The following is a 17,263-nucleotide window of genomic DNA, read 5'->3' on the forward strand; positions in this document are numbered from 1 at the left end:
TCAACTTAAATTCACTGAACTACTGTTTCTCTTAAAAAAGTAAAGTTTAATGCAACTTAATTCTTCTGCTTCTTAGTTCTCCACACAGGTCTTGGTAGAGCTGGCTGGATATATTTTATAAACATTTGTCCATTCAGTATTGTGACGTCACAATGAGATACAGCAAAATCAGACACCTTGCACTGGGTTAATACCAATTTTAAAGGTGTCATATTAGATAAATTAATTTCTATTTCATACTGTATTGTTGAAATAAAAAATTCAAACTGTATGTTTTACATAAGCAGATAATATTTACTATTTATATGTTTTATATAAAATACTTTTCACCTAACTTGGGAATTTTGACAACTCTTTCATCAAACTCTCAAAATTTTCAGCTCTGAAAAATCATGGATTGCCATGTGGATAGAATTCAATTGAGAAATATGAAATAAAGCTATCAGAGGAACCAAGACCCTTGATGTGTCATCCTGGCAGTCTGTACCTTCTCAAAGGACAATCTCATACCAGCACCATGTGTTTCTACCCTTTTCTTATAAGAATCTATGTATCTCCACCAGCACCACTCTGCAGCTAGCTGGAACTCCCCTAATGCTTTAAGATACTGTTTCAGAAGTAACTACTGACCACACAATACTCCTAATCCTGTCTTGAGCTTAGTACATGATCATGCAACAGATGAAGGTGAGAGGTTAAGCATAGTTAAGAATCAACAGCAGTTACGGAAAGGCTCCATACGATTATATTGAGGTTAGGTTTTCTACCTTGACTTTGATGCTTTTCTGACAATTAAAATATGATATTAAAAAAGCCACTTTAAATTATAAGTCAATTAAGCTGATTTGTGTCATCTTGAGAATGGCTCTCTCTAATCCTCAAGCACTAATATATTTTTCACTAAATTTGGAGCAATTTGAAATGTCTGAGAAACAGTTTTGCTCTCTAGAAGAATTCAAGGTTGTAAAGTCAAACAGCTTGACAGAAAATTTCAGGCAATTTATATGATGCCTGATAGAAAAAAATCCATCTCATCTCAAATCAAGTCAATTTAAAATTAGACTTTGAGAATGACATAAATAAAGGATTATTATGAGAGTCTCTAGTGTGGTTTAGTGGTGAATTTCTTGAAGACAGAGAACATGTATTATTTTTCTTTGCTTTTTTCCTCCAGCCTTATTGAGGTATAATTGACAAATAATAATTATATATATTTATGTTGTACAGCATGATGTTTTGATCAAAGTATACATTGTAAAATGATTACCACAATCAAACTAATTAACATATCCATCACCCCACATAGTTATTGTGTGTGTGTGTGTGTGTGTAAGTGTGTTGAGAACACTGAGGTCTACTCTTAGCAAATTTCAAGCATACAATACAGTGTTAACTATAGTGCCCACGCTGTATATTAGATCTCCAGAATTTATTCATTCTGCATAACTGAATCTTTGTACCCTTTGACCAGCATTCAGCATTCAGTTGTTATTAATATGTGCCCAAAATAAACAAATAAAAGCAAGGTAATGAAAATATATAGGTAGAATAATAAAATACATGTAATTTGTTTGAAACAACAGATGTACATTTATTGAATATTTACTGGAAGACATTAATTCACTGATATTTATTTAATGCCTCCATTTGTCAGGCACATGCAAAGCAATGTAGGAGATTGAAAACGAGTAAGAAATGGTTCCTGATTTCAAAAAATCTTCCAACCAAGGGATAATGGCTTATATCCCAAAGAAATCATATTATTGTATGTGTTGCTGTACACTACTGACATAAAATAAACCTATATTCTGTTTTAAGAAATAGATCCACTGCTGTTTGTTAGTTCCCTTTTAGATATGAGCCAAATTACAACACTGCACATTGATGTTCACATTTTACAAGTCTAAATACCTGTTAATAGTTAATGATTTTTTACCATTGAGCAAAGTTATGGTCTTTAATATTTTTCATATGAAGGCCTTCATTGTGTCTTACAATACATAAACCTGGTTCCCATAATTTAAATCTTTATTTGATTCAGGCAAAACTGAAGTAAAATGTCTTTTATGTCAATGCACAAAAAAAGAGACTTCCATTTTCTATGCAAATAGTTACTCTTCATCAAGTCCCTGCACATGTAAGGTAACCAGACTAACTGCATTATTTTGCCCCTTTAGAGTGTCATAGTTGGTCTTCTGTATGTGCATTAATCCAGAAATCTGAGTTAAAACACACATAGTTTTCTGAACATAATGCATGGTGATTTATAAATAATTATGGTCTTCTGAAAATCTGTTACCCATTATTTTAACACCCATTATTTTAAGAAGAAATATAATTTGTTAAGGGAGAGTAAAAAACTGGAGGTAAGAATAAAAAATAATCATGGAGAAAATTAGAAGTAATGACCAAGCTGAACAACAAAAGTAAAAACAATGAATGAGTAGAAAGGGAACTCAGTCCTGGTTCTGAGCATTAGTATGAAAAGGGCCTGAAGCTATGATATCCCCATTTCAACACTTACAAGCTGTGGGAAACTGGTAAGTTACGAAACTTCTCTGTGCTTCAGTTTTCTGATCCATAGAATGGACATGCTAACAGTACCCACTTCAGAGGTTAAGTGCCCTAGTAGCCATATAAAGAACAGAACAGTGCTTGAATCATAATTAGAACTTAATAAATGTTATCTGTTATTATGAAATCTTGACGTTATTAGTTATATACTTCTACCACAAACTCCTAAACAAAAGCAGAGATTTTCCTTATGACATGCTGAATAAGTATCCACCTCACGTCAGCACAAATTCTTATTATGAGGGTCCTTCATTACCTCACAAGGTAGGCTAATTTATATTCAAACAACCTAACTGCTAGGAAATTCTTCTTTCCTACTGATGTTTGCATTTAGATGGCTATGGCTGCCAACATCGAAAGTGTGCTATTGATTGGAGATTATTTCAGATTAAATTCTTATGTTCTAGAATTCTTCCTCTTCTAGGTAGACTCATAAATATGAAATCTGCCTCCTGCTTGATTAATTAACTTTTTTATTACTCCACCAGGGTCACCTGGTTCTCTTTCTGCTTCATGCTTCACCATTAATAATTATTCCAAAACTTCTGACTGCTGTTAATAATGATGTAGCTAATTTCATCCTAAGTAAGTGAAGCAGTACAGATTGTATTTCAACCAATGGGCTGGATCAAACATAAGAGAGATTTTTTAAAAAGAAGTTTAAGGAGAAAAATATGTTAAACAACAACAAAAATGTAATTAAACTCTACCTAAAATGGCCCCCAATTTTAGAATTAACAATTAATTTGCAATTAAAATTGCATACATCATGTTTCTACATAACTCAAGCCAGTTACAGCTTGTTGCCCAAAACAAAGCAAGCAACAGTACTTATCTGTGGCAAATAAAAATATTTTAATCTTTCTTTTTACACTTGTAGGCAACATGCTATTTCTTTATATTTTAGCCTTTTGAAAAGGTTCAAATAAATGTTCTTCATTTATTTGATTAAATGCATATTGAAAACTATGAATGTGCAAGAAATCTTTTGAGACACAAAGATAAGTAGGCTGTAGCTCCTGACCTCAAAGAGCTAACAATTTAGTAAAGAATAAAGCCCTTGCATAATAAAACACTACAGAAAGTCTGAGGGAAGAGTAATGATCTCTTTTTAAAAAAAATTTTATGTTTTTATTGATTTCAGAGAGAGGAAGGAAGAGAGAGAAGCAGAAACATCCATGGTGAGAGAGAGTCACTGATCAGTGTCCTCGGGCACAGCCTGCAACCTGGCCATGTGCCCTCGAACCGCGGCCTCCTGGTTCACAGGTCAGCGGTCAACCCTTGAGCCACTCGGGCCTGGCAAGAGGAATGATCTCTTGCTGGACTGATCAGGAATACTTCAGGAGGGACAGCGTATAAGCTGGATTAAATGTCTGTGATGTGATGGGTTTCTGAATGTACCAGTTGGAAGCCATAAAAGCAGCTTAGAAGTAAAGATTAGGAAAATTTTTTGCATAAAAGCGTCCACACATTTTCCCAGAGTATATGATAACTAGAGAGAACTAGGACAGGAACGATGCCAATTTGGATTAGACCGAAGGGAGACTTGAATATTTGTTGAGAAATTCACATTTTATTCAGCAGAAAATACCCAATGACTTGGGGTTTTTAAGTGTACAAAGTGGAATATAAATATACCAGTTAAATAGAGACATAAAGAATAGATTAGGAAATAGAAAATGCAGAGACAATTTTGCTCCTTCATCTTCAGGATCATTTCCAAACTATAAATTGTTTAAATAAATCAAATTGCTTAAATATGAAACCATAGTAAAAATAGCTAAATATTATAAATGTTTTCAAAATCATTACATGATTAAATGCATTCATTTGTATCTAAATAAGTTTTTTTGGCATAAATGTGCAAGACATGGCATACGATTCTATTTTGAAATACAGTGGTCCCTCGGGTTTCGAATGCGATCTCTTCTGGAGACCATTTGAGCTCTGAAACGTTGGGAAACCGAGGGATCCACAGCAGACAGCTGGGCCTCAGGATCTTGCCCTCAGCGGAAGCCGGGTGGCAGGTTCCACTTCCCAGGAGGGTTCGAAAGCCGAAGCATTGACTTGAGGGTTTACAGTGTTCGTCAACCGAAATGTTCGTCAGCAGGGACGTTCGAAAACCGAGGCGCCACTGTACTATGATTCAGTAATGTACAGTTTGGTTACTTAATGTTGACCATGATGATTTTTGTGTGGTTATTTATTTTACATGGTATCAATCTAGTCCATAGTTACTACTTTTGGTAAAAAATACATTTTAAAACATTGACAGATGTGGTTTTTGTGCTGACAAATGCTTTATGTAACCTTCAGGTGAAAACCTAAATTTACATGTTGCTAAATTTTAAGGTATAATTAATCTTTTCAGAGAAAAAAATTGCACTGTTTATATGTTGGCAATGTATTTCTCCAGGATCATTTGGATAGGCAATGGAAGAGGTAAATTGTTAATTATGTGTAAAATTTCAGTTTTCTTTTAAAAAATTGGTTTTAAGCCATATATTCAACTCTTTTGAAAGCTTCACAAGCTCTTTTCCAGTATTTAAGTAAAATGTTAAAGTTGGCAGTAATCTAACAGGATATATTTTCTTTTGGTTTTAAAAATACACACATAAAATTATTTTCTTTTATTCTAAAATACACTTGAATATTAGATAAATCTGGTGGTATTTTAAGTAAGAAAAAATGTCTGACTTCCTTATCTTTAAATTGTTTGCATTACATTTTTAAAAATGTGGAGTGCAATTTCAATAGATTATTAAAAATTTAATCACTTTATAAGGATATGGATATAATTGGTTATGTAGGTAACTTTTAAACTTTATTATCTTTTCTCCATTGAAAAGAATCACATTTTCTCCAGAAAATAAGAACAGAAATAACAAATATGAGGCCATTAAAATTTCTTGTTGTTTCATCCATATAGGCCTGTATTTAATATGTATATATGTATGTGTGTGTTTGATGCTTTGTGGCATAATATGAATTTTATTTTAATTTTGAGAAAATTCTTATATTAGACAACTGCTAACTACCACCTATCTTCCATCCATCTTTCAAGAAGAGCCACATAGAATATTTATATATTCTTATTTTCTTATTACTGATTCTGTAGTTTACTGTAATCCTGAAAAATTTATTCTGTGAAAGTGAGGAAATTGATTACAGTACCTAATAAAAAGACCAGTACATAATTAGCATTTAAGGAATGATGTTAGTGGACATAATATTTAGCTATACACTCAATCCACTGAGAGATTAGTGGATATATGAAATATCAGCATTAAAATATAAAAAGAAAGTATTTTGTGAATGTATATGAGTAAATATCTATCATCTATCTATCATCTATCTATCTATCTATCTATCTATCTATCTATCTATCTATCTATCATCATCTATCATCTATCTATCATCTATCTATCATCAACTACCTATCATCATCTATTATCTACCTACCTACCTACCTACCTACCTACCTACCTACCTATGCATCTATCTACCTATGTCTATCTCCATATATACTTATGAAATGAGGCTGTTCTACAGACTTAGGGAGAAAGGAAACCAATAGTGTTAAAGTGGCTCTTTTAATAATGCTCGCAGTCATAATTAGTAACCTTTCCATTTGTTAGCCAGTTTCCACTAGCATATTCTGATTCTGTAAAAAACCCCAACCACTGGTCTGGAAGAGCAAGAGAGGTCACCATGGTTGTTCCTTCAATGTCACTATGTTTGTAGAGCACAAGTGACTAAGAACATTATAAACGTGAAAAGAAATTAATTCATATTTTATATTATTGTCTTACTTGTTATGAGCAAACTAAAAGTTGAAACAAATAAAATAGGTACAGCTAAGAGAATGAAATTGTAAACTACTTCATTTTGCTTAATTTAAAAAATTTGAACCAGGCCATTAAATGAGAGTGTACCTAATCTCTCCTCCCCAACTCACACCCCTCTCTATGCATATATATATAGTTAGTTAAGTAAACAGAATACACACGAGATAATGAAATAATAAAGTTGATGTTACAATAGGCAGGCACTACTTGAGAAACAAAAGCCATAAAAATTTAAAGATGAGCTCCGAGGGTTTGAAGAGAAAAAGACTGATGTTGTAGATTGGGATTCATATCATTATATTCCTGAATTTATAGTAAACCTATCCATATCCTACTATGGCATTATTCATCGAAATTCTCTTCTGGATATAAACAGCATGCTCTGAAAATGCAATTTAAAGCTAACCAGATAAAAAGTGATCCTTTAAATGACTTTGCCTTAGGCTATAAATTGACTTGGGAGCCATTCTATGTTCTCAAACTCCAGGTTTAGACAAACAGTTTTCAGATACTTCTCAGACACTTTGTCTCTTCGAGGGTCTAATAAAAGTCACTTTCCTGGCGTTTACAAATCAGTAATTCAGAACATTGCCTTTGCTGTCCACTGCTCACATTATCAGATGGTTCTAAGGGTCTAATCCGGCACCTCCACTGATTGGTTATCATATTTTGGTAAAGCTACTTAAGTTTCTAAAAATAGATATAATCTTGTGAGAATTAAAATGATCATTTGTGTCAATTGCTCAGCAGAGTCTTACACCTGTTACTGGTCATGTTACTCCCTGATTGACCTCCTGCGGCTCCTCAGTCTTCGGGGGACCCCGTGCCCTTCACACGGCCAGAAGAGCCCCTTCATCCACCTTTAGCTCCCACCGTTTCCCTTCCATGTCTCTCATTGTAACCACACCAAATGATTTGTTCTTCTTTAATTTTTCCTGCTGTCTCAGGACTCAGTGCTTTTGCTATTTCTTTGCTACTCCCCTTTCATGAATGGGCCCCCAATTCTCATCCTCCTGAAATCTCTCATGAACCATTCGTGCTGAACTAGGGCCTCTTCTCTATGCTCTCACAGCACCTTTTACATATCTTTATGATCGTACATGTCATCCAATATTACATTTTTCATTTACATTTTCATTTCCCTCCCGCAAATCTAGACTATAAATCACGCGAAGGCAACAGCTCTTATTATTATTTTTATCCACAGAACCTCAGAGTATGGCGCATATTAAGTGTCCTCTACATTTTTTGCCAAAAGAATAAATATTGCACTGGGTCATTGGTGAGGATGGGACTTTTCTGCTAAGGAATTTCAAGGTGCTTTTCTTTTACATAACATCTGAAAGCATGCGTTGAAGTTTAGAGTTGAAACCAAAATACATTTTTGATATGTAGATCAGAACTTATTGTTTTCTTATTAGATGAGACTGCCATGTCTAGAAGTCCCAGATGAACACAGGTGCCTTATTTAGATGTAGCCCCCTGAGTCTGGGAGTGCGTTTCTTTTCTTTTTTTTAATCATGATCTGAGGGGTGAGGATATTTTTTTCCATTGATTTTAGAAAGAATGGAAGGGATGGGGAAAAGGAGTGAAGAGAGAGAGGGGGAGAGAGGGAAACATCAGCGTAACAGAGACACATCAAATGGTTGCCTCCCACACGCGCCCTGACAGGGGGCAGGGATCGGACCTGCAACCCAGGGACATGCCCTTGACCAGGAATTGAACCTGAGACCCTCCGGTGCACAGGCTGACCCTCTAACCACTGGGCCACCCTGGCCGGGGCTGGGAATGCATTTCTAACTCAATGAAATAATCAAAATGTCATACTTTTAAGCAGTTTGGTGAATTTCTTCATATGTGAAATAAAGTCAGAGAACTGAGTTGCCGGGAGGCAATAAATACAGCTGTGATAGGACCATGATGAAACTTCTCCGGAGCAAACTGGCCTGGAGTTGCATCCTTGCTCTGCACCTAGCCTAAGTCTTGACATGTGGTCAGGGAAAAAAATAGTCAATAGGACACAGCAGGAACACTTCTTTGTGTATTTTTTAATATTGGGTTTGATTATGGAGTTATGCTTGTGATAATTATAATTTCATTCCAATAATTTTATCTCTAGCTTAAAAAAAATTATCTCCAGCAGGATTATAAATAATTATCACTGATATAAAACATCCAGGTTATAAGCATTCTTTTTATTCATTTATTTATTCTCTCTCCCTATGCTGTGTTCCTTCTTAATTAAATATGTCAGTGCCTTTTCACTTTTTCATTAGATATAGTTGTACCAAAGAATTTCTTATGGATCAATATTGTTCATCAGTATAAAAATAAAAAACAAAACACTCGTTCTGTCACAGAATTTGAAACTCAAGTAGCTTCATTTTGAAAGAGTGACAAACTAGAGAAAAACTGTGGCCTATTTAGTGGTCTTATCATGAGCATTATTAATAATTCGAATGAAAGGACTTTACAGGATAATGGAGCAGTTAAGAGTACAGACCACGGCCCTCAAATTTCAGCTTAGCTTCTTGCCAGCTGCATCAATCTAAACAAATGGTTCACCTTCTCTAGGCTTTTGTTTTCTCACAAGTAAACTTAGAAAAATAATATGTGTCTCATTGAATGTTGAAAAGTTTAAATGAGATAATACATGTAAATACTTCACATCATTTCTGGTATTTTCAGAGGCTCAATAAATGATAGCTATTATTGCCATTATTCATAAAGAGTTTTATAATAAATTTTCTATTCTTGAATTCTTATATGAATATAGGTATTTTGTCAATGATGGGAATATAATTTCATTATGATTAGATATTAAGACATTTTTCTAATCAGGAACACTGCAAGAGCCACCTATATTATCCTAACAAAGACGACTTTGAAAGCCAAAAAAGAATTCAGTGGTAGAGCTGGATTCAGAATGACTAAGGCGTTTCGAAGCTTATGTTACATGATGTTGAAATACCTTAGTCCTTTCATCTCCCATTTTGGTTTGCAATGTGTTGAAGCTATGGAGTTAATTTGAGTTTCTAATTAAACCCATGCACCTATATATAAACTTATAATGTGCATTCCAGTGGAGCCTGTCTCCTGACCACTGTTTTTGTTGATGTAACTGAGATAAGAAGCCAAAGTTGCATAATTTTGAACTAACCGCTAAAGTCATTTGCTCATGGCTTTCTTCTCTACCAAGTTTTCTTTCATATCATATTATGGTGCCACACCGGTGAACAATTAGGTTAGCACCACCCACTGAGACTCTGTGTTACAGGGTAAGTGATGAATTCTGCATAAAGAGACACATTTGGGCCACATTACAACTGGCCCAAATGTAAAGGCATTCCTTGCATCATGTATGTAAGTATGTAAGGATAACACTAAAACATTAACCGATATGACCGTATGACCACTGGCATGAACACAATCTTGCTTGATAAGACTATTAAAAATTTAGGACATCAGATTTTTAACCATCAAGACATTAGATTTTCAAGTATTGGAACGATACTAAATTAACATCTTACTTTAATATACTTTGAAACTTACTTTCATCTCCTGTTTCAAATTCGAACTTCTGACTGTAGCCACTGTATCCAGTTGTAGTCCTCACTCGGATGTGAAATATGTACTTGGTGGCTGGCTTGAGACCGGTGATGATGACACTGGGGGCCTTGGACCTCGTGGAGGAATAGGTGAGCTGCTCATGCTCCTGGGGACAGAAAAGAAGAAAACAGAAACGAAGCAGAGTTATTCTACTTTTTCCTAGAGACATTCCAAAGTTAAGCCAGGGAATTATGCCCAGAATATCAAAAGTATCGATTAAAAGGAGGTGTAAGCATGGTTTTCCACAATTTATCATTTAGCTATTTATCACTAGGATGCATATGATATGGTGTTGGCTTGGAGATTTTTTAATAAAGATGACCCGTTGTATATAAACTGCACTGTGTTCTCCGTGATTTGGATTTCTGATCCAACTCTGAGGGGTGGTGGTGCGAGAGCACGTTTACACAGAATGGCAGCTGCGCCCTGCGGGCAAGGGGCACATCCCATCAGACCCAGCAGCAGCGAGCACGGAGCAAGGGTGGAGGAGTCAAGTGCCTGCTCCTCACTTCTACCCGCAGGCAGTGCCAGAATGCCGGCGCTATCCGTGGGTAGGCCTGTGGGTGAAAGGAAACATAAACTAATTGGCTTTTAAAGTTCGAAATCTTTTATCCTGAATCAACTGCTTGGTTCCAAAACTCAGTGATTCCCCAGTGGAAGCAACTCAGGTTAAGTCCACTGAAAACATGAAACGATTAAATGTGAGAGCAACTTGACTCCTGTCCCAGGTACCACAGTTTAGTTTTAAAGATGTACAAGTTACATAGTGACTGTGAGGTCGATTTAAAAATAGTGTGGCCATGAAGGAGCATCGAAGACGCAGAAAGGTGTGAGAGACTTACCAGGCCTTGGGAATCAGAGGCGGGCCTGGAGGCTTGGCTGCCCAACTACCTCTCCCACTAACGGGACTGAGCGACCCAGTCTGTCAGGGGTTTTAAGTGGCCCGACCTCAGAACAGGGTATTTCAGTTTACCTGTGCATGTAAGTGACCGAACAATATGCTGCTGGTGGGGACAAATTCAACTTAATACTGTTTTTGTAGTGTTATTGTTCAGTAACTTTCTGATATATATATTTTTATATTTTAATAGGGTAGCTGAAAAAAACAGTATTTGTATGAACAACTCTTCTAAATTCATAGGTCAAATTAGGCCACAAGGTCCTTAAGTTAATTAGCCACTATTTTTATGATAAATCTAGAGATAGAGACTCTCAGAGATGGAAGTGACTTTTGAGGTCATTGACTGACTCACTCATTTAATGCTTAAATTCTATCTATAATATGCCCATCAAGATTTAGTCTTTGCCTGAAAATCTCTTGTTCAGAAGATCTTCCAAACAAACAAATGAAGTTATAAAAATCTACACATATGTAGAATGTATCAAACTGCATTTATCTGCTTGTGATGCTTTAAGATTTAGAACTATAAAAATTATTTCCCTTAAGCTACTTTTGAGAGAAAAAAATTCTTATCTTAAAGATCATTTAAAAACTTTATGGCCTTATTTGTCAGAATTTTATATGCTACATTGTTATTTTGTGTCTAGCTGAGGAACTGAATTTGCATCTGTTCCCCCAATGATAGGACCGTTTATTAAACATGAAGTACAAAGAAAATATGAGTTAATAACAGCAAATTTTAAATAAAAAAGACAACACAGACAAACTTCAACTTATGTTTACCTCTAGGCAGTTTTGAGATTAGAAAGTAAATGAATATCCACCTATCATAAAATCCAAGGAAATAAAACCTATGAAAACACTGATGGCAATAATCACCTGCTAAGGGCTTACAGAAGGAGCTTTCTAAGATCAAGGCCTTTATAATTAGGGGTTCAACACCCATATTGTAGGGGGAAAATGTGTACTAATAGAAGAGATGATGTTGTTTCTGGTAGAAATTTGCAAACCTTTTGGATTTTTCAGTCTCACATACCAGAAGAGAATATTCCACCTTTCACAGAATTCTCTGCAACATGAGTTCCGGTGTATTCTGAGTGCTGTTTCACAATATGAAGTGATGACTGAGAGAATTTTAAAGCCCTGAAGAAAGAATTTAGTCTTATCCTCAATAAGAGAAGATACAAATTCAAAAATTTGCTCTTGGAATGGCCCCATAATAATGATCTGCTATATCTTTGTGCTTCACCAAAACAGCTGAATAGTAATTTCCTACTCAGTAAAGTTACAGGGAATAAAGGACACCTTTTGCAAACGGCATTTTCACATTTCTACTGTTAGATACAAAAGTGCATCGGTAGCTACTTCCCTGGAATAAAAATCCTCAGGTAGGAAGCGTGCCTACGTGGCTCCCCAGCCTAAATCCCAGTAGCGTGTCTTGCGTCTTGCCACCTCTGAGCGAGCGGAGGAGGGGTCCCAGAAAGCAGCAGGAACGAAGTTCCTCCTCCCATGTGCAGCAGCCCTCTCTCCTGGTGTTTCCAGGCTCTGGGGAAAGCAAACTGGCATTTACCCATGACAAGAACAGGCACTCCTGCCCCAGAACTTTGGCTAATTGCCTTGCTGCTGACACATCAACTCCAGTCCAGTGCAGCTGTCACCAGGTAGAGCCGGTGCTTTGCCAGAGCCGCGAGATCGCCTCATTCATCGGGCTGAACCCAGAACAGGGCGTGAGTCTTTCTGGAGCTTGCGCCGTAATGGAATTGCTAGTTGAATGGCACGGACATTTTCCACTTTGCCACACGAGCCCCGAGTAGGGCCAGGGATGGAGCCTGCAACTTAGGTACGTGCCCTTGGCCAGAATCGAACCCAGGACCCTTCAGTCTGAGGGTCGATGCTCTAACCACTGAGCAAAACAGGCTAGGGCCAGAATGCATTGTTCTATAGCATTTTATATATGGGACCTGAGCAACTGCAGATTTTGGTATCTATGGGGTCCTGGAACCAGTTCCTAGTGGATACCAAGAATTGACTATAATTAAGTTTTGGAGAGTCAAAATACATAGTACATGAATTTTCAAATGTCCAAGAGTCAGCACCTCAAACCCCGACATTGTTCAAGGGTCAACTGTATGCTTTTTCAAATATGTAATTTAAGTCTACAAATTTCAAAGTACTACACAACTTACATTCCATTAAGTTTTTATATGATATATTAGCAGTCATTTCTAAGGATTTATTAATTTCCAAAAGTCTCTGATTTTTAATTTTGTGGCAGATACAGGATTATTATTTGAACAGGTTTAGGGGTCGAGACAGGTGGTCGGGCAGTAAATAAGTGGCATAAGATGAAGCTCCAAAGGCATAACCTCATGAGTTCAAAGCACACTAGATTGGGATAGAACAGTGGGTGCTCACTGCTGAGAGCACTGGTGGCCTTCTGCATTAATGCTTGTTCGCTGAAAGTGAAACAGCTTGTATTGCCTCTCCTTGGATAAACACAGATAATAGCACTGGTTGCGGGGGGGGGGGAAAAACATTTAGTAACAATGCACTTTAATATATTGTTATCTATATTGTTTCCTAACATAAATGCATATACAATTCCTATTTTATATATTTGTATCAAATATATTTTAAAAAATAGTTCCGAAGCAAACATTATGAACACTGGGCATTGCCAAACAGGAGACACATGGCCTACGTATTGCTGTCTAGAGATGTTCACCTTTTCTTACAGTTCTCTTCCTGTGGGCAGATCTTGCGGCTTAATTTCACTGCTCCTTCCCAACTGATAGAAATCAAGGCTTTTCTGGGAGTCTAACCTTACTGTCACATTGAACTTTTCTTTTACCTAAAATTCTGAACCTAGCTTTATCTCTGTAAGTGTCAGCTCGTCCTAGTAACTAAAAGAAATGCTCTGGGCCCTGTAAGCATTCAACCTGAAATTGTAACAATGAAAAGAAAGGCTCAGGTGCCCAGTTCTTACGGCTGTTTCTTTCTGCAACAAGAGGCATGTAACAAAAGAAGGCAGCGTGGAGAGAATTCTGGGTTGGAATTCTATCCTGGTCCTGATCTTGGTTCTAGTTCTATATGTACCTTGCTAAGTCACCTTCAAGGCTTTGATTTACTCATAGAGAAAATTTTTTTATTCCACACATTTATTTATTTATTCACTGAATGTTCACTATGTGTAAGATTCTAGGGCGCTCTAGTAGATTTTGCTTATGCAATCACAAAATTTCTACCTAAGCAATTAAATTCTATGTTTTCATGTGAGAAACACAAGTCCCCCCTCCTCTGCTGTGACTTATTTTCATCATTCCTTATCTCACTCTCTTGGGTTTACTATTCCAAAGTATAGAAGTAGATTCAGTAGGTCTGCATAGCAGTCATCTTTTAGCTGGTTTGCTTTCTCTTAAAGTCTTTGGGTCCAGCTGAATTTCTATAATGTGTTACCACTTTGTTTTATATTTTAAATTTTAAATTAATTGGATTATACATGTGGTTAAAAATTATGTTGTACTCTGTTTTTTTCCTACAGACATATATATCTAAAGATACATTGGCAACCATTCTTTATATAATACTCATAATAATCTTGTGAAGCAAAAAGAACTGGAAATATTTTTATTTTCACTGAGCATGTGATGAAACTGGTCCAGAAAGAATATGTAATTTACCAAAACAAGTCACAAAGCTAATCAGTGGCTTCCACTCAAGTTGTGCTTTTTCATTATTACCTAATTTAGGAAGGTATGTCCAGTGCAAATAGGCAAATACATTAGACTTTGTGTCAATGTTATTTATTTCATACTTTGTGTTGTAATCACTAAGAAATAACTTTACATTTAAGATAGCCTGTGAACCAGAGAGTAATGATTTGATGGCATTAAAATATTTTTATATAAATAGCTCCTCAATGGCAGAAACAATTCTCAACATCAAGGATTTTAACTTGTTGTTACAAAGATAAAATTATTTTCTACTATGGTTAACATATCCAAGGATTCTGCTTTTATTTATTTTTATTCTCTTTTGATATTATGTCATATGGACAGATTCTAGAAAACACAGTGGGCTTATAACTCACCCAGTCTTTCATGGAACATATATTCTTGTTTGGGGCTGGGAATGGAATTTGCCTGATGAGGTCTAGGAATTTCTTCTAGAATTTTTGATGTACAAAGGTACCCTGAATGGCTTTATTCACAGAACAGTACTAAGAGGACAATTAAAGGACTGTTGGATTTTTCTTTATCCTTTTAAGTCATACCAAGTTGAAATGATCAGGAATAGGGAAAAGTACTATTAAAAATTAGCACTCTACTACCACAATCATTTTTTTTAAAGCAATGTCCTATGTAAGCCAATGATAAAGCTCTTGTTTTACTGGCTAGGAGACAGTAAACTATAGATTCCTGTGAAAACAATACAATATTAAAAGTGGACATAAATGACTCTTGTTGGATGCATAGTCAGTGTTGAATAAATGTCTATTGATTGATATCCACAAAGGAATACTTAGATCATTAACATAGGGAATATCTAGTGCAGCTCGGGTGACATGTCATCAGGAGCTGGGCTAATAAACCTGCTTCTCCAATGTAGGAGCACAGATGGGGAAGGCTTCCAGCTCACACAGAGTCCCCTGCGTCCAGATCTAAGTTAACAGCACCATTAGAGGAAAACTTCCCAACAAAGCTGATTGCCCAGGGAGAAAAGCAAGTTTCAGTAATTACAGATTTCTTCTCCAATGAGACCAAATCCACAATGAAGAGATTCAGAAGGAGAAACTGCACTGAGGTTGAAGAACCTAATCTCTTCTGGTTGTTGCTTTCCTGAAGCTGGGACATTCTGCTCTGCCTTGGATTCTATGTTCTGCATCATTTAATAATCCTCAGGGTTGCTTCTATTGCTGGTAACCAAGAGAGTTGCATTCTTTTTTACATTCAAGTACACAAATGGAGTGTCTAATTTGGCGAGAGAAGGGGTTAAGAAGCTGGGTTGTTGTAACCTATTGGGTGAGATGCTCAGAAATATTTTTCTTAGGTAAATATTGACTACTCTTATGAAAAAATGTCAAATTATGCATAAGTGAGAAAAATGTACAAGTACACATTCTAAGTGCAAGACTTTCTGACTGCACTTGTGGAGAAGTGCCATTTAGTATACCATGGCTATAATTTACTACAATCAACCCTTGATTATCCCCAGTAATCCAAAGTAGGAGATAACCCTAAATCACTTGGAAATGCATTCATGATTTTTTCTTACATTCCTTCTGATGTATACCTTGTTTCACCCAAAATGAAAATAAAATGCATTCCTCGAATATTAAATGTTGAGCAAGAATAGGAGATGGCACCAAGGTACACCGGATGGTAGAAGAATATTGATCTGGAATTAAGCATTCATAATTGATTTTCAGAAAACAGTTGCCATAGATGTAGATAATTAACTGCTTGAAATAGTGGGTAAATTTAGTGTTAGGGAAAATGACTAAATTAATACAGTGTGACCTTTAGAAAAGACTGATGCTAGGATAAGATCAATGGAATCCTAATTTTCATCTATGGGAACTGAGAAGGCTACACCATCTCAAAGGGGCAGGCTTGTTGTAAGAAAAAAGCAAAATAATGTGTAAAACACTTTACAGGCTTCAGCAGATGTGTAAGAGCATATTTCTTTGAGGAGCCATTCTCAATAGGTGGTGCATTTAATCCAGGGCAATGATAGGTTTGCACGTTAAGTAATACTGCAGATGCTATGAGAAGTCTTTAAAAAAATGTTGTATGTTGCCTGGCCTATGTGGTTCAGTGGTTGAGCACAGACCCATGAATCAGGAGGTCACGGGTGAATTCCTGGTCAGGGCACATGCCCAGGTATCGGGCTTCATCCCCAGTAGGGGGCGTGCAGGAGGCAGCCCATTGATGATTCTCTCTCTCATCATTGATGTTACTATTTCTCTCTCCCCCTCTCCCTTCCTTTCTCAGAAATCAATAAAAACATATAAAAAATGTATGTCACTTGCTTGCCTGTTAACCTCTATATTCCCACTGCTTAATGCAGGGTGGCACACTGTAGGCTCTCATAATGTACTAGCCAAGTGATTAAATAAAGAAATTAACAAATTAATTGCTCTATAAGTTTAGTTTTTAAATTATATATATTGTTTTAGCAATTTAAAATTAGTTTGCACTATTAATGACAATTCAAATGAGAGGTGAGAAAAACTGTTTTGCTAGCTTTTACTACTTCTGTGATCAAAATGCAATAATATTATGTCTGTATCGCTGGCTTGTTTGCTTAGGAACATTGTGGAGAACAGCCA

At 36.2% G+C, this 17,263-nt stretch overlaps 1 protein-coding gene across 1 annotated transcript in view; it reads right to left on the reverse strand.

Moving 5' to 3' along the window:
- EPHA6 (EPH receptor A6) overlaps positions 1-17,263 on the reverse strand; it is a gene marked incomplete at its 5' end in the record, with an annotated part of 762,908 nt that overhangs the window by 247,869 nt on the left and 497,776 nt on the right. Inside the window, one exon of the mRNA XM_081138997.1 lies at positions 9,975-10,137. Coding sequence (XP_080995123.1) covers positions 9,975-10,137 — 163 coding nt within the window. The remainder of the gene's footprint in view (positions 1-9,974; positions 10,138-17,263) is intronic.

Source organism: Miniopterus schreibersii (assembly GCF_964146895.1).
Source record: "Miniopterus schreibersii genome assembly, chromosome: 5".
Lineage (NCBI taxonomy): Eukaryota > Metazoa > Chordata > Mammalia > Chiroptera > Miniopteridae > Miniopterus > Miniopterus schreibersii.